The sequence below is a fragment of the Schistocerca piceifrons genome, chromosome 4, assembly GCF_021461385.2.
Source record: "Schistocerca piceifrons isolate TAMUIC-IGC-003096 chromosome 4, iqSchPice1.1, whole genome shotgun sequence".
Lineage (NCBI taxonomy): Eukaryota > Metazoa > Arthropoda > Insecta > Orthoptera > Acrididae > Schistocerca > Schistocerca piceifrons.
The window spans coordinates 319,585,164-319,609,235 of NC_060141.1; the positions used below are offsets into that span (position 1 = coordinate 319,585,164).

General features: G+C 47.8%; 1 protein-coding gene across 1 annotated transcript in view; it reads left to right on the forward strand.

Moving 5' to 3' along the window:
* The window catches only part of LOC124796399 (collagen alpha-1(III) chain-like), a 203,182-nt gene that overhangs the window by 138,576 nt on the left and 40,534 nt on the right, over window positions 1–24,072 (forward strand). The window contains exons 4-5 of the mRNA XM_047260576.1: window positions 6,236–6,533; window positions 20,635–23,297. Of these exons, the coding sequence (XP_047116532.1) occupies window positions 6,236–6,533; window positions 20,635–23,297 (2,961 nt within the window). The remainder of the gene's footprint in view (window positions 1–6,235; window positions 6,534–20,634; window positions 23,298–24,072) is intronic.

The following is a 24,072-nucleotide window of genomic DNA, read 5'->3' on the forward strand; positions in this document are numbered from 1 at the left end:
CTGTTCCCTCTTGCTTTCCTGCCTAAGCGCCCAAACAATCTGACCGATATCCTATGGCCGTCTGTTTGAGTCGTAACGGATCATTGAATACTGCTTCTTATGACCTTGTGGCTTTTCCTTCCCTGGCTGCATCCTGGAGGAGGGCCAGGCTCTCCGGCATGGGATGAAACACTTTCCCCACTACCTGGTCTGTACTAGGACGGATGGAGACACTTTCACCGCCACAGAGCCGTTATTTTTTGAGGAAAATATCGAAGGTAAGTTTGGCGAAGTGCAGTCCCTCAGTAAGATGTGGTCGGTTTCCCTGTTGATCAAAACTTCTTTTGACACCCAGTTCGTAGCTCTTCATGCTTGTGATCATATTGGCGATATCCTGGTGTCCATTACACCCTTCTCGCCTTTAAATATGGTCCTGGGAGTCATTTTCACAGAGACCATATCCTTCAAACTGATGAGGAACTCTGGGCCATTATGTAATGACTGGGGCGTTCATTTTGTTTGTCGTGTGCAGGAAGATAGTAAGGACAACCGCTTTGATACTGGCGCCTTTTTTATGGCTTTCAAGGCAGATTCCCCCCCAGATAAGGTCAAGGTTATGTGTTAACGGTGTGACGTGAAGCTGTGTGTCCTGCCACCTGTGAGGTGCTTTTACTGCTTGCCTTCCAGGCACATATCTTCCTACTGTACGGCCGACCCTCTACTGGTGACTGTGGACACCCATTCCGTGAGAGGAGCCCCTGTGTTCCGCAACTCATGTGTGTAAATTGTCATGACCATCACTCTCCATGCTCACCAGACTGCTTGGCTTATAAGAAAGAAAAGAAGATACAAGAGTGTAAGTCCCTAGATCGTTTATCTTACACTGAGGCTTGTCAGAAATTTGACCGACTTCATCCTGTGTCGATGATTTTTGTTTTGTCCTTTCCCCTCCTTCCTCTGCCTTACCCCAGATCCATCCCCCTCTCATCTCCCTCTCCCCAGAAGTTGCCACACTCTCTCCACTGCTTGGTGCTCCTCCTCACCAACCAAAGAAGTTCCCTCCTTCTTCAGCACCCTCCGGTGATGAGGCTCTCCCCTGGGACTCCTTCCTGCGGTGTCTCTCAAGCCAGAGGCCTGCTACCTCAACTCAGCCATGAGACACACAGTCTGTGTGCCTGCTCTCTATTGGTCCTGTTCTCCCTCTGTACCATGTCTTTCTTAACTTACGAAAGAGAAGAAAAGAAAAATAAGTCTGAGGACAAGGCCTCCCCAGTGCCCCCAGAGGAGCCATCTCCCCCTCGAAATCTGACATCTTTCTTATTTATGGATGTTACCCCGTCATCGTTTGTGATGGATGGTGACCAGGTGGCATGACTGGCTCCAGCCCATTCTCCTCCTATTTGGATACCTGCTTCATGATTATTCAGTAGAATTGTAATGGATAGTACCATCGCTTCCCAGAGTGGCAATCCCTTATTGCCTTTTACTTGGCAGCTTGTGTTGTTCTCAAGGATCTTTTTGTGGATAACGTGCTTTCTATTGGAACAGGGTCAACCCTTTGAAGGCTTCTGGTGGCGTCTGCACTTAAGTCCACACTGATATTGTTAGTATATTGATCTCACTTTGTATCCCATTGGAAGCGGTTGCCGCTCGGGTACACTTAGACTCTGCCATCATGGTTCACAGTCTCTGTCCCCTCCTGGCAGGCCACATACATCTGCCACCCTAACTGACCTCCTTCAGCAACCCACCCCGCTCCCATCCTTCTTCTCGGAGATTTTAATGTCCATCACTGTTGTGGGGTCCTCCTCCTTGGAGTTTTTAATGTCCATCATCATTGTGGGGAGTGCTTCCTCACCTAGTCGGGGGCTCCTCACTGACCAATTTCCTGTGCCTTCTTAATGAGGGTTCCCCTATTCATTTTAGTGTCACATATGGCACTTTTTCTACTACTAATCTTTCACTCCCTTTGCCTCCTCTTCTTTGTTCCTTACACTGGTCACCACACAATGAACTCCGTGATAGTGGCCACTTCCCTGTTGACTCTGCTGTGCACTTCCCACCTTCCACTGACCAGTTTACCCCACTGGGCTTTCCATCATGTTGACCTCTATATACCTTCCAGTTCATGTTTCCATCCCCTTTGTCTTATTACCTTTAAACATCTTCGCGCCAAAGCCCATTACTTAATCAGATGGAACAAACAGGTGTGTTGGGAACAGTTTGTCTCCTCTCTAGGTTCTGCTATTGCTCCATTACGAGTGTGCACTACACTCTGCAGCCTCCAAGGTTGTTAGCAGCTGTCTTCCATTCTGGGCTCTGCTTCCGTTTTACACCTTGTCAGGTAGAATCCTACAATGAACTTTTTATGGAGTGGGACCTTCTTCTGGCCCTCTTTTCTTCCCCTAATTCAGCTCATGGCCCTGATTCCATCAATAGCCAATAGCTTCAACACTTCAGTCCTCCACAATCCCAATATCTCCTCCAGGCATTTCACAGTATTTGGCTCCAAGGCATTTTCCCCTCTCAGTGGATGGACAGTATTGTGGGTGCTATCCTTAAGTGTGGCAAGGATCCATGTCCCTTGCTGGTTACCAGCCCATCAGCCTTACCAATGTCCCCTGAAACTTACTAGAATGGATGGTGTCTCATCAGCATAATTTAGGTCCTTGAATCTCAGGACCTTTTATCTCCTTACCAGTGTGGCTCTTGAGACAGATGTCCCCAATCGATCATCTGCTTTGACTGGAAACCGCAGTTTGGCAGGCCTTTTCTCAGCATCGCCATTTTGTTGCAGTTTTCTTTGATGTTTGTAAGGCCCACAAAACAGCCTGGCACCATCGTATCCTCCTTACGCTCGATGAGTGGGGTTTTTGGGGCCCTCTTCCAGTTTTTATTCGCCAGTTCCTGTCCCACCGGTCTTTTAGAGTCCAGGTCGCCACTGTTCTCAGCTCTCAGCCGACCCAGGCGAATGGAAGTCCATAGGTTCGTGTATTAAGTGCCTTTCTTCATTTCCTAATCTCTGTTAATGGACTTATGGCCTGTTCCAGACTATTGGTCACCCATGCTCCACATGTGGATAGTTTCTGTGTTTGGGCTAGCTCCCACTCAGTGGCCACTGTGGAACAACAGCTCCAAGGTGCCATCTGGCGATTTTCCATGTGGACACTCTCGCACAGTTTCCAGTTTTCTCCCCTTAAGTTGAGGGTAGTGAATTTCTGTCGCTGTACTATGGGCAATTCTGATCCAGAGCTGTACCTCGATGCCCCACGCCTGACTGGTCCCCCAGTTGCGCTTATTGGGTCTTCTCTTTGACAACAAGTTTACTTGTTTGCCCCATATCTGTCACCTGATGGTTGGCTGTTTGCAGGAATCCAATGTTCTTCACTTCCTTGCCTACACCTCTTGGGGCACAGATCATTCGAGCCTTCCTCTCCTTTGATGGACGTTAGTTCTGTCTCGTCTGGACTGTAGTTGTCAAGTTTATGGATCAGCTGCCCCTACTACACGCCTCTTCCTCGACCCAGTTCACCATAATGGCATCCATTTAGCCATCGATGCCTTTCACACTATCCCTATTGATAGTCTTCTGGTTGACGCTGGAATCCCTCCCCTTTCGATTCAGCGATCCCAGAACCTGGCTTTCTATGCCATAATTATCCACTCTTCCCCTACTCATTCCTCCTATTCTGTTCTTTTCATGGCTTTGGGCCTCACTTGTCTGCTGCCCACTCTTGGGTGGGTGCACCTGTTGGCTCCACCTCGCTTTTTCCTCCCATGATTTCTATCTACCCTCCTTGCCCTCTTCCTCATATTCCCTCCTGACTACCCCCCCCCCCCCCTTGATTAGTTCCTCAAGCGTGGATTCAGATGGATCTCTTCCAGGGTTTGAAAGCCTCAGTCGTTCCAACACTGTTCCATTGTTTGTTCCGAATGCTCTTATGGCAGTCTCAAAATGCTATTGTTTTTACACTGATGACTCTAAATCCACTGATCATGTGGAATATGCCTTCACATCTTTTGTTGGCATAGAACGCCATCTCTCGCCTGCCATGTGTAGTTTTTTACTGGGGAATTGATGGCCACCTATCGGGTCCCCTCGTTTTATTAAATGATCCTCCCTCACCCTAATTTGTTATGTACGGACTCAATGAGTCTCCTTGAGGCTATCGCTTGTTGTTTTCTCCAGTATCACTTGCTCTCTGCCTACCATGGTGGCCGAGCGGTTCTAGGCGCCTCAGTCTGGAACCGCGCGATTGCTACGGTCGCAGGTTCGAATCCCGCCTCGGGCATGGATGTGTGTGATGTCCTTAGGTTGGTTAGGTTTAAGTAGTTCTAAGTTCTAGGGGACTGATGACCTCAGATGTTAAGTCTCATAGTGCTCATAGCCATTTGAACCATTTTGTACTTGCTCTCTGCCACCCACGATCTTCTCGCTGATCTTAGTGATGTTGCTTATTCGGTCGACTTCCTTTGGGTTCCTGACTGTGTGTGTATCCTGGGTAATGAAATTACTGATCATCTGGCTAGGGGATGGGGGGCACCCTCCCCATGCCCCCTCCCCCTCCTTTTGTAGTTGTGGGGCTCTACTTACAGTAATCCATATTTTGCCGTACTGCCCCCGCCTTTTCGACCTTTGCACTAAATATGTCCTCCCACCTTCCTTGTCTGGGGTTTTAACGGACGGCCCTTGCATGGTTACATCTGTACTTAGTTTTCTTCACGAAAGTTGTTTGTACCTCAGAAATAAGTTCTTGAATTTTCATCCAGAATTTGAGTGAGTGTAGGATTTGGTTATGGAGGCCTCAACCTTGCGTCCCTACCTGCCAGCTTCTCCCCACCTTTCACTACATTTCGTCTTTTCTGTGTGCTGTTTTATTTCCCCTTTTCTTGTGTCTTCTTCCCCTGGTGTTGTCCCCCTTATATCGTGATAATGGCGTGTTACGGTGTGTGTCGGGATCGTTCAGCGGCAATGCTGGTGCCTCACCAGGCGTAGCACTTCTGGGACACCCCTGCTCAGTCCCCTTATGTTCTTTACTCTTCCTGCTGCCCTGACATCCTTTTCCCCCCTCTGTTTGAACATTATCCCTTCCCCTTACCTTATCCTGATGTTTATGCTGTTTGTCCCTTTATATCTGCCATCCTACTTAATGGATCGATCACCTTGCTGTTTGGTCCCCTACCCCAAATCAACCCACCAACTGGCTGAAAGCACACGCATAACTGGCTCATATGATTCGAGCCTAAGTATGAGGGCGTTCCACAAGATGTCCAGTAAGTAACGTGACTCACTTTTTTTCTCAGCCAATCTCGGTTGAAAAAAATGCGGAATTTGTTGTGTACATTGTGGAAGATTCTCGCTTCAGCCCCTATGCAGCAGTTTCACGAAGTGCTGATAGATGGCAGCACTATATGTAGCCTTCAAAATGACGTCTGTAATTGAGTTGCAATCCAAGTGAACAGCTGTCATTGAGTTTCTTTCAGCGGATACCCAGAGCATCGCAGATATTCATAGGCGCTTGTAGGACGTCTACGGAGATCTGGCTGTGAAAAAAGGCACATTGAGTCGTTGGGCGAGACGTCTGTCATCATCGCAACAAGGCCGCGCAAACCTGTTTGATCTCCCTTGGAGCCCGCTGGCAGCACACAAGCTGTGATTTATGCAGTATTGCTATGTGCGGACACTCTCATACGAGGTCAGCGACAAACTGCAATCAAACATCACGCTGCTCAGCTGGCCGTCTCCTTTGGTAGTGCTGAAACACTCGTCCACGGGTTGGGGTACTCAAAGTTGTGTGCCCACTGGGATCATCGCCGCCTAACCGAAGACTTCCATTTCTTTGGCCTAACGGAGGTTGCACTCCGTGGGACGGAGTATGTGGGTGATGGGGAGGTAATTGATACAGCAAACATTGGTTCCAACGTCGGCCAGTCGAGAGGTACAATGACAGAACACAAGCCCTTCCAGTAAGGTGGCATAAGACCGTGTAATGTGACAATGGGACGTCTAGTGAATGCCAGGCTTAGTCAAGGCGCAATGGTAGAGAAAGCGGACGCTTATGCCATCTGTGGGCCAGAATCGAAGGCAAAGCGGAAGCACTTCCGCCCGGTGGCAGCTAAATTAAAGAACGCTATGTGGGAGACAGTGTCTGGCTTGTGCTGCACTCTGACAGCGAAATAACAAAAGAATTAAACTAAATAATATTGTTACGCGTAGTAAAAACATAAATGTAATATTACTTTAATATATACGCAGGCGCTGTCGTTCGCCGGGCCGCGGCTGTACGACTTCTGCGCGGGGCTGCGCGTGTTCGTAGTGCGCGCGGCCCGGCGCGGCAACTCGCTGCCGCCGCCGGCCGGCAAGCAGTCCCTGGACGCCGCGCTGGCGCTGGACCTGCGGCGCCCACACGGCCGCACCAGGAGGCAGGCCCCGCAGCAGCCGCCGCGCCGCCACCGCGGACAGACGCAGTCGCAGTACCTGCACACCAACGGCGGTCAGGGCGACGGCCGCGCCGAGGCCGAGTCCAAGCCCGACCTGTCCAGGGCCTTCGTCGGTGGGTACCACCCTCCTTTATATCGTCCACTTGTTAACGACACAAGCCCAAATGCAATTGAAGAGCTGCTATTAATCGCATACAACTTTCCTGTCAGAAACATTGACACCAGTCCGGCTGCTCTAGCGCCTGATGATTAGGCAACCCTTTCGACACCAATCGGAAGTAACACGTTCAACAAAGGTTCTTGGGCGGCATCGTAGATGTTGTCGAACTGGGGGGTCTTAGAGGGACCCATTGCCGTTTTATTCATATGCATGTTAATGTTACACCCTCCTCCCCATGATCACGCCATAGTAAGGCGCGAAAAACGAGGGATGAAAAATCATGAGTACCCTTTGCTACTTCGGATCACACTCAAATTTCGTTGAAGGGTTTTGAAAAGTCTCTAGTTGTACCAGCCTGTACACGAGAGCAAAAATTGCGGTTATGCTGCAGTCCAAAGAGGTGCCATCACGTTCAATATGGATGTAGCACCGTAATGTCCTTAGAGACAGGTTGAACCATCAGAGGGTGTCAGCAATGACAAAGTTTGTAAAGAACATGTTCCTGTTGCTCATAGCACTACGAACTGTCGTTTTCGAAAGCAAAATGTTTGGGAATCAACAATCCAAGGAAAGGGCTGGTTTCATTGACGCCCCTTATTCCACCGCCTGAGGCGTCTTCGTGTCGATTTTGAGCGGCAGTGTGTTTGAAACATTTTCCTCACCCACCCATACTATAACTACGTGATTTCAACGCTGGGTATCGCGGTTCTGACCTCCGTCAAGGGACGTCCAAAACAAATGGGTGAAATGTTAGTAAGACGGGCTGTAACGACCTTCCCATCGTGTGAGATATCCACGTTGGCGTTGGGCATAACTGTGATGAAATATGGTGCCAATGCGGCATCAGTAAATCACCGTTCACTTCACGTGAACTTCTGAATTGTGGCCTTTTTTTCTTTTTTTTTTTTTGCATGTATCGACACCTTGCTGTTTGGATCGTCACAGAGCCAAAAGGTGACGTTGCAGGCACCAAGCATTTTCACCATTACATTTTGAGCCAAGTTTCAACCTTGTGCAGCACAATGGAAGATAATTATGCGGTTTCGAAAAAGTGATTCTTCAATTTTGTTGCACAGTGTATATATAGAAATATCGTTGTATGTGTGTATCCTCATAAGCCACTGGATCAATTTCAGAGATATTTGGTACACAAAATACTTACTGTCTGGTGGGGTAAATACCACCTAGCTCCCATAGGGGTGAGAGTGGAGGTGAAAAAGCGTTGGTAATGGCTGATATCTAGGCTGCCCCACACGACTGGCATGTTGTGGAGCTAGTCTCAGAAAGTGGTGACAGATGGCAGAAGGACGGGACAGATTGGGAGACTGAGAGGAAGAGATGGGCAGAGAAAGGGAGGAGGAGAAGATGGACAGATAAATGTGGGAGTAGCAGATTGACAGAGAGAAATGGAGAGGGAGCAGATGGGCAGATAGAAAGGGAAGGTTGAGATGGAGAGATGAGAGAGATGAGAGGAGGAGATGGAGAGGCAGAAAGTGGGGAGGAGTTGATGGGTAGAGAAAGTGAGGAGCAGGAGAGGGGCAGATTGGGGAAGAGGAGTTGGACAGAGGAAGGGGGGAGGAAATGGTCAGAGAGGGGGAGGATGAGATGGTCGGGTGAGTGGGAACGAGGAGATGAACAGAGGGAGAGGGAAGGAAGATACGGTAAGAGGGGAAGCAAGGAAGGGACAGAGAGAAGGGAAGAGGAGATGTAGGGATGGAGGAGGAGATGGTCAGAGAAATTAGGGGCGAATGAGACGGAAAGACAGAGGGAGGTGGACAGAGAGAGGAGAGAGGAGGAGATGTGTGCTTTATATATGCCACACGGGTAAATGGATGAAGGTGCAGGTAGAACGCTAGTCAACTATAAAAGACACCTAGCGCCGCTGAAAAGGTTCAGTGAAAGTTTTGTCAGTAAGAAAAGTTGTTGCTCATGACGTGATCTATGAGCCCCGACGTTTGGCGCAAAGACTCTGCCTTTGTATGTAGTTCCGACGTCAGAAATAGAATTTTACGTCTGGCGTGCGACTTGTGGCTGCTCTACAGTTTTAATTTATAATGGTCGTTGGACACTCTGCAGGCGATATTTGTGCTCGCTATGAAAAACAAATGTAAGATCTCATATTTTAACGGTGCTGATGATAATAGAGCAACAGTTTCACTTCGGAAAAGAATCAAGCATCGACTGTGAAACTTTATGATGATGTTTGTCCTTCATCACATACTTATCCGTCAATGAGACTCATATTTTCCAACGTTGTTTGGTTTGCTGGAGACATTGACTGTATAAATTTGGATTTTGGTCGTCCACAAGCCTTTCCACCTCCAATATCGTTTTGTCGTTACTCTGGAAATGCCTGACATGCTATGATTTCTTCATTCAAGGAAGAAGTCACTGGGTGTTATGAAAGGAGAATATTGGATGTGGGGACACAATGTGAGTCAAAAGAAGCAACATGTCTTTTGGGGCACTGTCGTGAAGCAGAAACTCTGCCTTGGACAGAATCCACCTATGTTTCATCTTGTCAGCCTCCGGTAACTTCGTCAAGAGATTTCGATAGTATGCTCCTGTGAAGGTTTGTCCCGTGCGAGCATTATCTGCTAGCACCACACAATGGCATTCCCAAAAAATAGCGTCACCTCGCCCGATGATGTTAGAGTTCTATCCTCCGACAAGCTGCAGTACCAATATCGAGTTTCAGATACTACAACTGGTTAGTAGATGTAGTTCCTCGTGGCTCTGCAGACGGCAGTAGCCGAGAGTTCCTTGGGCTTATCCTGCGGCACAGTTCTCACTTACATTTTACCACGTAAAGCCTTCAGACCGTACCATTTGATATAGTGTCAAATTATTGCCTGTGTGTTTTCTCTCTTTCGGTATTCACTCTGCTCTTGTACACTTACGACGACTGTGCCGCGTTTTGGCCCCCGTTTCTAAGCAGCTGTTCACTAAGTCAACCATTTCCATGTCAACCATTCAAAACTGCCGTTTGTTCCACGGGACACCGCGTCACTGGGTACCAGGTGAACGTTTGGTACATACGAAAACTAGGATTGGAAATTCGCCTTTTTGAGTAGCGATGAATTCACATACTTCCACTGCTTGCTTTGCTCCTTTGTCTTGGGGTCATAGTCATAAATCCAGTACTTATTCGTGGTGATAAGGCGTCTAAATAAGTCGTCTGTATTGACCAGACACAGCTGCAACATTTCTCTTGCTCTTAGTTTCGATGGTCTTTTATAGAAATGGGTGTGAGCAGCCACTAAACTCAGTGGGCGGCGACATCTTCCATGATCAAAATGTCGTACAAGATGTTAAAAATTGGCCCATGACTGATATTTCACTTTTTCCACTAACCTCGAGATTATGATACGGCGGTCTTCGAGTAGCTGGGCATTCACGTCTCCTGTAATTCCCAGTTCTTCTTAGAGCGCTGGTCTGCCATATTGTTCTTCGTCATTCAGACTTGTTTGACCACAATGGAAGCGTCGGCGTCATCTAACTACTGTGTCATATTAGGGTGCATTGTTGTCGTACACTTCCATCAGATGAGTATGGATTTTAGCTGCGTTGTTCCCCTTCAAACCCAGGCTAATTACTACCCGATACTCCAGTTTATCAATGGGCTGCACAGCTTTGTTCTGGCTTCTCTAGTGCCGTCCTACGGTACTGTGGCGCGGGTAGTCCATTGCGTACCACAACTGCACACATGTAACTGCAAACAGCCAAAAAATTAATTTGAAACTTTGAGTAAAACTTAATGAATGCCTCTTGTATAATGTTCTCGCTAGTATGTTGCCGGGTTGTTGTGTTATCTGGGCACAATATTTCCAAAGTGTAGTGCATTGTCAGCAGGTTCTAAAGATGACTACTACATCCACATTTAAATCTACATCTAGATGGTTACTCTGCACTTCACACTTAAGTGTTTGGCAGAGGATTCACAGATTCAATTTCAAACTCTTCCTTGACCTTTCCGCTCTCTAAGAGTACGCAAGGGAACAAAATATTCAGGGATTCGGAGGAGAAAGCTGATGATTATTATTTCATGAAAAGATTTCACTTCAACGAAAATTGCCTTTCTTTTAATGATTGCCACTCTAACTAGCGTATCACATCATTAAAATTTTCTTTCCAATTTTGCGGTAACGTTTTCTTTCCAATTTTGCGGTAATACAAAATGAGATGCTCTTCTGTGACCTTTTTTGAGGTCATCCAATAATCCTATCTGGTAAGGATCCCATACCACACAGCAGTACTCTAGAGAAGGAAGGGGAAAAATGGTTCAGATGGCTCTGAGCACTATGGGACTTAACATCTGAGGTCATCAGTCCCCTGGAACTTAGAACTACTTAAACCTAACTAACCTAAAGACATCACACACATCCATGCCCGAGGCTGGATTCGAACCTCCGACCGTAGCAGTCGCGCGGTTCCCGACTGAAGCGCCTAGAACCGCTCGGCCACCGCGGCCGGCAGAAGGAAGGACAAGAATAGTTTTTTTTTACTTGATGGTTCAAATTTAAGTTGTTTGTAGGTGCAATCTATACGTGTTTAGTCGAACCTGCAACCTATAAATTTGTGTGTTTTATCGTGTAACCGAAATTTAACGAAATATTATAATACTCGTGTGTTGGACCTCACACTCTCTGTTGTTCAGGATCAACTGCCACATCTCTTGTCTAAGTCAATTTGCGTTTGCTTTTGATCTTCTGATGACTTTACGAGACGGTAAACGAAAGAACAAACAACAGAAGAGGGCTGTTCACGTTGTCTCTCAAATCTTTTGCATATGGATAAAAATAGCAAAATTTTACTTGGAAAACAATGACAAGTAACACTTCTGTTTCACTCAGTGACTTTCCATCAATTACTACCTCGTCCTTTCTGAAAGGAAATCATGCACAATTTAGACGATACTCCATAGGCCGCAATTTAATTAGAAACCGCTTCTGAGCGACGGTGCCGAAAGCCTTCTGAAAATCTAGAAATATGAAATCATCTTGAGATCCCTCGTCGAAAACAATAATAAATTAATTTGAATTAAGGGTCAGTTGTGTTCCACAAGAAGAATATTTTTGGAATCCCTCTTGGTTATGTGTCAGCAGAGGATTTTCTTCGAGGCTTACATAAGCTAGGAATTTACAGCATTCCATGTCAGTGTAGTATATCATACATCGGTGAAACAATTACCATAGTGGAGATTTGATAACGGAAAAACGAACACCACACACATCTGGTACAACCAAGTAAGTCGCCTAGCACTTCCTAGAACTTAATCACTCCTACGTGTTAATATACAGTATTACAAAAATCCTTATGCAGCTGCCTAAGTTCTGGGACAGTGTTATTAGCAGCACGGTTGATATTAAATTGGAAGAAATATTATCAGCAGAAATGTCGGTTACAATCGGAGCAAGACCTGAGACCCTTTCTTAATATTAGCAAAAGAGCACCAGGAAGCTCAGTTCAGGCTGCAAAGGGGGAAGTCAGCCATTGACGCATCACATGCACAGCAGTCACCGCCAGTGACAGAGGACTACGTGCGAAGCGCCACAGGCTGTGGATAGGATGGAACAAGGAACGAGGGGCAGCGGAGCCACGGCTGCCGAAAGGCAAATGGAGGGGTAGGAGAAAGAGCAGTGTACCGACAGGTAACCAGCGCGGATCCAAAAAGCTTCAGTACGTCAGATAGTACCTGACAATGACTACGAGCTACGTTGTCGAAATATTGCACCAAGAAGACATAACAATTCGGCAAAATCTCCAAGAGAATGTTATACACTAGTAAAAATCATTCGTCGCTTCTAAATACAGGGTGTCCGGGTTAAAAATACAATAATATAAAATGCAACAAATGAGAGGTAATTGAGATATTTACTGGCGGTTTGCTTCTACAAGTGTGGTAACTCAAAATGTTTTCTGCGTTTGCTTTCGGCAGTTGGTAAGACGCGGGAAAGTGAGTAACTGCTTTTTCATGTAAAAGTGCGTCAGTGCCATGTTGGCTCCACAGCAGAAGATGTTCTGTGTGCCCTCATACAACTTCCTCGTGACGTGATCTTTCAACGAGATGGGACACCATTTCATTTTGCAAATGTTGTGAGAGATTTCTTGGATCATGAGATCCTATATCGTCGGCTTGGGAGAGGCAATCCGTCGATGGCTTGACACCCTAGGCATTACGCCACTTGATTTTTTTCCTGTGGGGGATTAATCAAGAATCACGTGTGCCAGACACCAGTTCGTGATCCGCAATATCTGCGCCATCGCTGTCGTGCAGCTATCGCAAATCTTATGACTGCAATGTTGTAAAACACTTGGAGAGAAGTAGAATACAGATTAGATGTCTGTCGCGACACTAATAGTGCGTATATCGAGGTGTATTAGGTGTCAAAAGTTTTTTGAATTAACATACTTGTAGAAACGTGCCGTCAATAAGTTCCTCAATTACTTCTTAAGCTATTACACTTTTATTATTGAATGTTTAATGTGGACACCCTGTATCTAAAAAAACGAATTATTCCACCCTCTTTATTTGCAAAGTTAGTCTTTTTCTCTTACTGGAAACCTCTTCGTCAGTACTCATTTGAACTTTGGAAATCGCTGTGTGATGGAGGTAAACGTGAAACCAACATTTTCAATAAGAATTTACTAGACCACGCTAAATTTTCAGATTTGTGAACGAGGCAATGCGTTTTGTGTTCGTTATTTAATCTGCCAACGTGACTTGAAAGGTCAATTCGATCTAAGATCGTATGCTCATTATTACCTTATAGCAAGACGGGTACTCAGCATGGGAAGTTGCTGCTGAACCGGCGTATACCGCAGTGCTGTCGTTAGAACGTCCAGTCGCCACACCAGCTCAAAACATCGCCTTTGTCCGACAACGCCAGTTGATAACCGCTGCCTACAATTAATGCTTCGTAGAAGAATGTACGAGAAACCTCCACCCCTCCCCACATTGCAGTGTGCGGAAATTGTGGACTGGGGAAAAGCTGGAGTGGAAACTGAATCAATGGCGTCGGGTTCTCTTCAAGAACGAGTGCAGGTGACACGATCGTCGTAGGTGTGGAGGCGACCAGGTATCAGTATACGTCTCATGAAACGATCATGACAAAAAAATAAGGGAAATGAGAGTCCATACGGAGGTTCATTCACAATCCCTTTTACCCACTCGACATTCGCGATGTAATTCTAAACGATATTTTTCAGGTAATCATTAAGTGGTTATCTGCAAATGGGCTCTCATTAAACTTTCACAAAACACAGTGTATACAGTTCCACATCGTAAATGGAATGACGGCATTGATAAATATAGACTTCGATCAGAAATCGGTTGCTAATGTAGAATAATCAAAATTTGTAGGTGTATGCATTGATGAGGGGTTGAACTGTAAAAAATACGCTGAAGATTTGCCGATACTTTGAGTTCAGCTACTTATGCTATTAGGGTCATTGCAAATTTTGGCGATATACATCTCAGTAAATTAGCTTACCACGCCTATTTTCATTCTGTGCTTTCGTATGGCATCACATTCTGGGGTAACTTTTTATTGAGTAAAAGTGTGTTCATTACACGAAAGCGTGTAATCAGAATAATTGCAGGACCTCATCCAAGATCATCCGGCAGACACTTATTTAAAGAGCTAGGGATCTTCACTGTAGCCTCACAATGTATATATTCACTTATGAAATTTGTTATTAACAATCCGAACGAATTCAAAAGTGGTAGCAGTGTACATGGCTACAGCACTAGGAGAAAGGATGATATTCACTACTCAAGGTTAAATCTAATTTTGGCTCAGAAGGGGGTAAATTATGCTGCCACAAATGCCTTTGGTCACTTACTTAATAGCATCAGAAGTCTGACAGATAGCCATATAGCATTTAAAAGGAAATTAAAAGAATTTCTTAATGGCAACTTCTTCTACTCATTAGATGAATTGTTGGATATAGTAAGTGGGTAATTTCCCCAATCCCCTCCAAAAAAATTAAAAATATTAAGTGTCATGTAATATTTTGTGTAATGTAATATCTTGTATAGACACCTTTTATTAACCTGACACGTTCCACATCATTACGAAGTGTCGTATTCATGATCTATGGAACAGGTACTAATCTAATCTCTAATCTTCGTGAATGAAAGACAGAAGTGGGCAAAAAATAACTGTTCCAGAAGTATCCTTCGGCACAAACCGTGAGGCTGCCTGCCAAGGGTTGTGGAACATGTAAATTTTTCATTAACGCACAGTACGAGGGGCGTTCAATAAGAAATACAACATATTTTTTTCTCGGCCAGTTTCGCTTGAAGAATTGCGGAATTTGTTGTGGACCGTCGTGGAATATCGCCGCTTCAGCCCTTATAGTTTCATATAAATATCCTATACCGGGCGTAGCCTTCAAAATGGCGTCTGTAACGAAAGTGCGTTCCAAGAAGAGGGCTATTACTGTGTTTCTCTTGGCGGAAAACGAGGACATCGTAGATATTCAAAGGCGCTTGCAAAATGTCTACGTATACCTGGCAGTGAAAATAAGCACGGTGATTCGTTGGGCGAGGCGTCTGTCATCATCGCAGCAAGGTCGCACAAACCTGTCCGATTCTCCGCGCGCCAGCTGGTCGCACACAGCTGTGATTCCTCGTGTGTTGGAATGTGTGAACACTCACATTCGAGGTGATCGACGGATCACAATCAAAACACCTCGTTGCACAACTGAATATCGCTTTCGGCAGTGCTGGCACACTCGTCGCCAGTTGGAGTACTCGAAGGTATGTGTCCGCTGGGTTTCTCGCCGGCTATCAGAAGACCATAAAGAGCAACGAAGGACCATCTGCGTGGCATTGCTTGAGCGTTACGAGGCTGATTGTAACAAATTTTTGCCGAACATCGTCACAGGCCATGAAACATGGATTCATCACTTCTAACTGGAAACAAAACGACAGTGCACTGACTGGCGCCACACCAAGTCTCTCCCAAAGGAAAAGTGCACAGCTGCGCCCTCAGCCGGCAAAGTCATGGCGATGGTCTTCGTGGACACTGAAGGGGTTGTTCTGTTTGACGTCCTACCCCATTGAGCAACTATCGACTCTGAAGTGTATTGTGCTACACTCGGGGAACGGAAGAAACGACTTCAGTGCGTTCGTCGTCACAAAAATGCAAAAGAACTTCTCTTCTCCAGGACAACGCAAGGCCTCACACAAGTGTGCGCACGTGACAGGAGGTAACAGAACTTCATTGGATTGTTTCTCTCATCCACCCTACAGCCCGGTTCTTGCACCCCCCCCCCCCCCCCCCCCGACTTCCGTCTGTTTGGCCCAATGAAGGATGCAGTTCGCGGTAAGCAGTACGTGGATGATTGGATGATGGGAAAGTTATTGATGCAATAAGATGTTGGCTCCGACGCCGAACAGCAGAGTGGTACCATGCGGGCACACAGGCCCTCCCACTAAGGTCACGTAAGGCCGAGGCACTGAACGGCGATTATGTTTAAAAGTAGGATTTCGTAGCCAAAAGAGTGGGAAATAATATGGTGTATTGGAATCCTGAGTAAAACAAACCTGCTTCCAGAAAAAAAGTGTTGTATTACTTGCCGAAGGCCCAGCGTAACAAGCACAGAAAACGCATTTTTGGGCACTCACATGCTTCAGTTTTGTAAAAGAAGGATCTAGTGAAAAACACGGTATCAACTTGCAACTTTCAAATCTCTCGTAGTCTTCTCTCAATTGCTGAGGGTTTCCAATGATGCGGAATGTTTCTGTTGGGGAAACCAGTCCTTATACAATAGCGCTGCAGTTCTGCCATTGCTATCAACTTTGCCGTTTGCTTGTTACAGTACTTATGCGTTGGTACACGTGTTAATGTTCTCCACAGTTCTACTGCACTGGTACACAGCTCAGCTAACCAGCTGTGGCGGGAATGAAGAACAAAAAAGATGCCGTATATGGGCAGGGATGCGGTCAGAATTGTGCTACCACCAACAGTCCGATGAAACACTGACGCCATAGCCGTCGAACTTCGGCGCCACGCAGCGCCACACAGCGACGAGTTAGTCAAGTATTCCAGCAAAGCACACTAAGCGTCGTCGGTGTTTTCTTTTCTTTTCTTCAGTACACTTAGTACAGTCGTATATAACATGGCGGAGGGTACACTGCACTATTATTAACTATTCCCGGTCATATTCCGTTCCCTTGTGAAATAGGGCTAAGGTAAACGAGCAGTGTCGGTACGTTTCCTTACACGCCCTAATCTTCATAATCTTAGATTTCTACGCCAAACATACAATGAAGATGAAACTTCCTGGCAGATTAAAACTGTGTGGCGGATCGAGACTCGAACTCGGGATCTTTACCTTTCGCGGGCAAGTGCTCTACCATCTGAGCTACCCAAGCACGACCCACGCCTCCTCCTCACAGCTTTACTTAAGCCAGTACCTTGTCTCCTACCTTCCAAACTTCATAGAAGCTCTCCTGCGAAACTTGCAGAACTAACACTCCTAGAAGAAAGGATATTACGGAGACATGGCTGTGCCATAGCCTGGCGGATGTTTCCAGAATGAAATTTTCACTCTGCAGTGGAGTGTGCGCTGATATGGAACTTCCTGCCAATTTAAAAATCTGTGCCGGCCCTAGACTCGAACTCGGGACCTTTGCCTTTCGCCGGCAAGTCCGCTGCAGAGTGAGAGTGCTAGTTCTGCAAGTTTCGCAGGAGAGCGTCTGTGAAGTTCGGAAGGTAGGAGACGAGGTACTGGCGGAAGTGAAGCTGTGAGGAGGAGGCCTTAGTCGTACTTGGGTAGCGCAGATGGTAGGGCACTTGCCCGCTAAAGACAAAGCTTCCGATTTCGAGTCTCGGTCCGGCACACACTTTTAACCTACCAGGATGTTTCATATCAGCGCACACTCCGCTGTAGTGTGAAAATTTCATTCTAATCAATAAAAATATTAATAATATTGTACAATTCATTTTGAATAGCAGTTATCTAAATTTAACTAGCAGACTTTCACAAGAGCTATGTTACCGTTCTTAGAAAATTTCACACTTAAGATCCCTGAGCATCTATGTCACAATGTAATATGAACTATTTCGATTCTTTACGGCCCTAGCTGGTCTTTCTCCAGGCTGACACGGTGAGAACGCCAAGTATTGCAGTCTTGCAACAAATATGTCTTCCACGTGCATTTCCTACCCAACTATTTCACCTATCCATTCCATTGCATATCGATTTGGAGTGTTACCCCTTGGTATTTTAACGCTGTGAGAGGGTCCACATATTTATCTGAATACTTTGATGTTCAATCATTCTACTATTCATCCATATTTAAGGTGAGTTTCTATGCGATACAACAAGTTGTTCTACAGTGTCGGACAAAACTGCGAAGCACCCAAAAGGCAAAGAGGAAACTAAATGAAAGCTATCAGATTGAAATGGGTATGTGATGTTGTTCCAGTGATTACAGCATCGAGTCGAGTTTACAAAGCAACTTGCACCTCCTTTGACCTCGATACATACACTGATTCGCTTGGGAAGTGTGTGATAAGCTGTCGTATCCTCCCCCGAGGCGAGCTGGTCCACAACTGTTTTAATTGTTTCTTGGTATCCTGTGCATTAGCACTGGGACAAACAGTACCTCAACATCACGTAGGAAGTTCATTGAGACACGTGCCATATGTGGACGATCATTGTCGTGTTGAGAAATGGCAACACAATACTGTCGCATGAGAGGTAGTACATGAGGACGCAGGGTGTCCGTGACGTCACAGTTCCCTCAGCTGCTACCAGCCGTGACCTCAAGTCATATGCCATGGCTTCCCACATCATGAGGACAGGAGTAAAGCCCCTGCGCCTCTCGAGAACATTGGCAGAACGTGACCTTGCCTCCATACATACCGACGATGGTCATCCGGGAGTAGTGCAGGATCGCGATTCATCGATGAACACAGTGCAACGCCAGTTATTAGCAGTCCATGCTACGCAATCACGGCGCCACTCTAAACGCCGCCGTATGCGTTTTGCTGTTAAGGGCAACCACATATGGTATGGTAATTCTCTAATCCGGCTACTGATAGCCTCTGCTCAATGGTGCGGAACGATACAGAATGTTGCGAGGCGTCCATTACTTGAATGAAATTTTCTCTCTGCAGCGGAGTGTGCACTGATACGAAACTTTCTGGCAGATTAAAACTGTGTGCGGGACCGAGAATCGAACTCGGGACCTTTGCCTTCCGCGGGCAAGCGCTTTGCCACCCAAGCACGACATACGACCCGTCCTCACAGCTTTAATTCCGCCAGCACCTCGTCTCCTACCTTCCAAACTTCACAGAGGCTCCCCTGCAGGAGGGATTCTGTGAAGTTTGGAAGATAGGAGACGAGGTGCTGGCGGAATTAAAGCTGTGAGGACAGGTCGTGTGTCGTGCTTGGGTAGTTCAGATGGTAGAGCGCCTGCCCGCGAAAGGCAAAGGTCCCGAGTTCGGGTCTCGGTTAGGCACACTGTTTTAATCTGCCAGAAAGTTTCGGTCCATCACTTGTTCTCGGACTGCAGACACAGACACGACGGTGTAACATTCCTTACGATGGTCAAAGGAACCTTGACGACATGTATGCCTGTACTCAATTTCGTACACAGTCAATAATGTCATTATAGTGCCGCCTCATTAGCTTCCTAACAGTTTATATGAGAACCACAAATCTTTTCAGTCTACATAAACAGTTTATCAGGAGAAGCGTAAGTTGACCTCAGACGTTTCGGGTTTAAATAAATGATTTACTACACGGGTTGAGCAGCCATCTTAGGTTGTTGACGGACGCCACTGAGTGGTTGTAAATAAACATACGCTGCGTGGCAGAAAAAGTGAAGAAAAGTCACATCCGGACGCCCCACAAACGTCGATAGTGCACGATTCGACCAGCCACCTAAAAACAGACCCACAATTTTCAAACTGCGTCAGTTGCTGATAGCACTTCTTCCCACTTCACAGTGATCGCTCAACATCTAACGCTGTTCACGCCCCTTATACGCCCCACCACGACTGATAACAACGCTGAACAAGAACAGCTCCAGTGCCCTGTGGGGGTAGTTCTGCCTGACGTGGAGAGGTACAGTTCTAACCATTGACAAACGAGCCGAATGTGTGCGCATGTACGAAGTTGCAATCTGACAACGTCTTGCAGGAACTTCACTTTTTCTGCCAGGCAGCGTATGTTTATTTACAACCCGTGTAGTAAATCATTTATTTAAACCCGAAACGTCTGAGGTCAGCTTACGCTTCTCCTGATAAACTGTTTATGTAGACTGAAAAGATTTGTGGTTCTCATAAGAACTGTTAGGAAGCTAATGAGGCGGCATTATAACGACATTATTTTGAAAACTTTCACTTCCGGCTATCAGCTCCGACCCAGTAACGATGGAATTTTACCCAATAACTCTACTTCACCAGAAAAGCGCGAGGAAACATCGTCTTATAAGTGGACACGACAGTGGTTTTCGTGAAGTTTTCAGCCACCCCTGAATCAAACTATAAATCTTCACAGAATCTCTGAACTATAAATTTATGTGTGAGAGGTTTGAAAGGTGACAATAAACGATGGACAATTTCAAAACGAATTCCCACGGATTTGTTGTCGAGTTCAGTAGTGCTGTACCAAAACTAAATTCTGTTCAACTTGCGTGTCGGATGAAAACTGAAATTTAGAAAAATTGCTTGTTTCTCTAACCTAACTGCACAAGGCATAGACCCTAATTCTAGTGAACCATTCAACTATATGTCCACACAAACAGTGGATGTTGGTGATGACGGCAGAGGAACAAGTTGAACCAGAAGAATGATGTTATTTTGTCTCTCAATGTATGCCATGTTCAGTAAACTTATTGGCAATGTGTATCATGATTTGTCTTATCATACGTAAGTGTTCATGGCTCTCAGGAACTATAATGAAAAGAAGTATTTGCAAATCATTATACAATATAGCAAAAGTCTTATGTCATATGATAACTTGATCATATGTAAATCTATAATAGATTGCAACAGTCATATACTGGAAACTCATTACTGTTATTCCTGCAGGTGGAAGCAGCGGCATGGGTCAGGCCCAGAGCCAGTCTGGCACCGGCGATTGTGCAGACTGCTTCCCTCTCGGTGGCGGCTATCCAGGGCTCTTCCCTCCACAGCCACAAATACTGCGCCCAGGAGAACCCATACCAGGTGTACCAGGAGTACCAGGATACCCACCAGGCGTCAGACCAGGTGAAGGTGTACCTGGATACCCACCAGGAGTTCGACCAGGAGAAGTCGTACCAGGTGTACCTGGATATCCTCCAGGCGTACGACCAGGAGTTCAGCCAGGAGCACCAGGATACCTACCAGGGATTCGTCCAGGAGAAGGTGTACCTGGATATCCACCAGGAGTCCGACCAGGAGAAGCTGTACCAGGATACCCACCAGGAGTTCGCCCAGGAGAAGCAGTTCCAGGAGTACCTGGATACCCACCAGGAATTCGACCAGGAGAAGCTGTGCCAGGCCTTCGACCTGGAGAAGGCGTACCTGGGTACCCACCGGGAGTCCGACCAGGTGAAGCAGTACCAGGTGTACCAGGATACCCACCAGGTGTCCGACCAGGGGAAGCTGTACCTAGTGTGCCTGGGTACCCACCAGGAGTTCGACCAGGGGAAGTAGTGCCAGGAAGGCCAGGATACCCACCAGGTGCCAGACCAGGAGAATATGTTCCAGGTATACCTGGATACCCACCAGGAGTACGACCAGGAGAAATGGTGCCAGGTAGACCAGGATACCCACCGGGGGCTCGGCCAGGAGAAAAAGTACCTGGATACCCACCAGGAGTCCGACCGGGAGAAGCAGTACCAGGTGTACCTGGATATCCACCAGGACTTCGACCAGGAGAAACTGTGCCAGGTGCCGTGCCTGGGTACCCACCGGGACTCCGACCAGGAGAAGCTGTGCCAGGTGTGCCTGGATACCCACCAGGAGTTCGACCGGGAGAAACTGTGCCAGGTGCCGTGCCCGGGTACCCACCAGGACGACCAGGAGAAGCTGTGCCGGGTGCACCTGGATACCCACCAGGAGTCCGACCGGGAGAAGCTGTACCTGGAGTACCTGGCTACATACCGGGAGCTCGACCAGGAGAAGCTGTACCAGGTGTGCCCGGTTATCCACCAGGAATCCGTCCAGGAGAGGCTGTTCCAGGTGTACCTGGCTATCCTCCAGGATTACGACCAGGAGAAGGTGTACCTGGGTATCCCCCAGGAGTTCGACCAGGAGAAGGTGTACCTGGGTATCCTCCAGGAGTTCGACCAGGAGAAGGTGTACCTGGGTATCCTCCAGGAGTTCGACCAGGAGAAGGTGTTCCCGGATATCCACCAGGTGTCCGACCGGGAGAAGCTGTCCCAGGTCTACCAGGAGTGCCAGGATATATCCCCGGAATTCCAGGAGTGCCAGGATATCCGACTGGTCCCCCCAGACAGCCACCTTACCCACCAGGCGACATAATGCGGCCACCGTCAGTACCAGGCTATCCTCCAGGATATCCGGGCACTGTTCCCGGAGAGAGGATTCCGGGTGTTCCGGGATTGAGGCCGGGAGCAGTTCCGTCACCACCAGGGGTACCCGAAGACCGCCCAGGGATGTATCCGGGAGAAATTGTGCCAGGGGTTCCAGGTGTAGCACCCGGAGTACCACCAGGAGTCTATCCGGGAGTGCCCGGAATCCCAGGTCAGCTACCGGGCTACCGTCCGGGAGAGCCCATTCCCGTCAGACCGGGAGATTTCGGTTACCCTACCGGAATTCGACCGGGAATTCCCGACATTCCCGGAAGAGTACCCGGTGTCCCTCCGGGATACCCACCCGGTATCCGGCCACCTCCCGCCGAGCGACCCGGCGTCCCACCTTATCCTCCCGGTGAAGTACCGGGAGTACCCGGTTACCCGCCGGGTGTCCGACCGGGCGTCCCGGGATACCCCGCAGCTCCACGACCCGGAGAAGTACCGACCGGACCCGGCGTGCCGGGTTACCCTCCCGGCGTCGCACCAGGACTCGTTCCCGGCGTACCGGGTGTCCCCGGTTACCCTCCCGGAGTACCCGGTATCCCTTCCTACGTTCCCGGCGTTCCAGGCGTTCCCGGATACCCGCCCGGAGTACCTGGTGTCCCCGGATACCCTCCCGGAGTGCCTCCGGGGGCGCCCGGTTACCCACCCGGAGTGTCTCCGGGCGCACCTGGTTACCCGCCCGGAGTGTACCCGGGTATTCCCGCCGTTCCGGGCTATCCCCCCGGCGTCGCCGTACCCGGTTACCCTCCGGGAGCGTACCCTCCGGGAGTAAGGCCGGGTGAAGTTCCGGGTGTCCCCGGCGCGCCCGGGTATCCCCCGGGAGTCGTACCGGGAGTTCCGGGCTACCCGCAAGTACCGGGAGAGCTGGCGCGCGTCCCCGGCTACCCGGGAGAGGCGGGAGGCGACGCTCAGGCCCAGACGACGGTGGACCGCAAGGAGAACGAGACGCGCGCGGCGGCGTCAGCACAGGGGGCGCTGGCGGGCGGCGCGGCGCAGGCGCAGGCGCAGGTGAGCGGCGCGGCCCGCGCCGGGGGCAGCTTCCAGGCGCAGGCGCAGACGGGAGACCGCGGCCGCGGCACCGGCGCCCAGGGGCAGGTGGAGGCGGCCGGCCAGGGCGCGCGCTCCACGGCGCAGGGCCGCGCGGGCCGCGGGCAGGCGCAGGCGCAGGTACGCCACACTGATCTCGCTAAGTTATCGTTTTAGTTTGGTGAGTGCTAATAACTTAACTCCAAGTTTATGGCCGATAGGTGAAACAATTTTAACTGATGATCAGAGTGTATTTAGATGTGGACGTACAACAGTGGACAATATATTCACTTTGCAGAACTGAAAAGAGAATTTAATAATAAGACACACGTGGCCATGATAGACTTTGTCAAGGCGTTTAATAGTTTAAACAAGGCAAGAACTCTGCTCAACAATACAAGAAATTCAGCTCTCCGTGCTATTCTATCCTGTGCAAGCTTCTCCATCTCCAAGTAACTACTGCACCCTACATCCTTTTGAATCTGCTTAGTGTATTCATCTGTTGGTCTCCCTCTGCGATTTTTACCCTCCACACTGCCCTCCAATACTGACTTGGTGGTCCCTCGATGCCTCATAACATGTCCTACCACCCGATCTCATCTTCTAGTCACACTGTGCCACGAAATCCTCTTCTCTCAAATTCTATTCAGTACTCCTCATTAGTCACACGATCTATCAATCTAATTTTCAGCCTTCTTCTGTAGCACAACATTTCGAAAGCTTCTGTTCCCTTCTTGTCTAAACTATTTATGTTCCATGTTTCACACCCACACATGGATACACTCCATACAAATACTTTTAGAAAAAAATTCCTGACACTTATATCTGTACCCGATGCTAACAAATTTATCTTCTTCAGAAACGCTTTTCTTGCCATTGCCAGTCTGCATTTTATATCCATCATCAGTTATTTTAC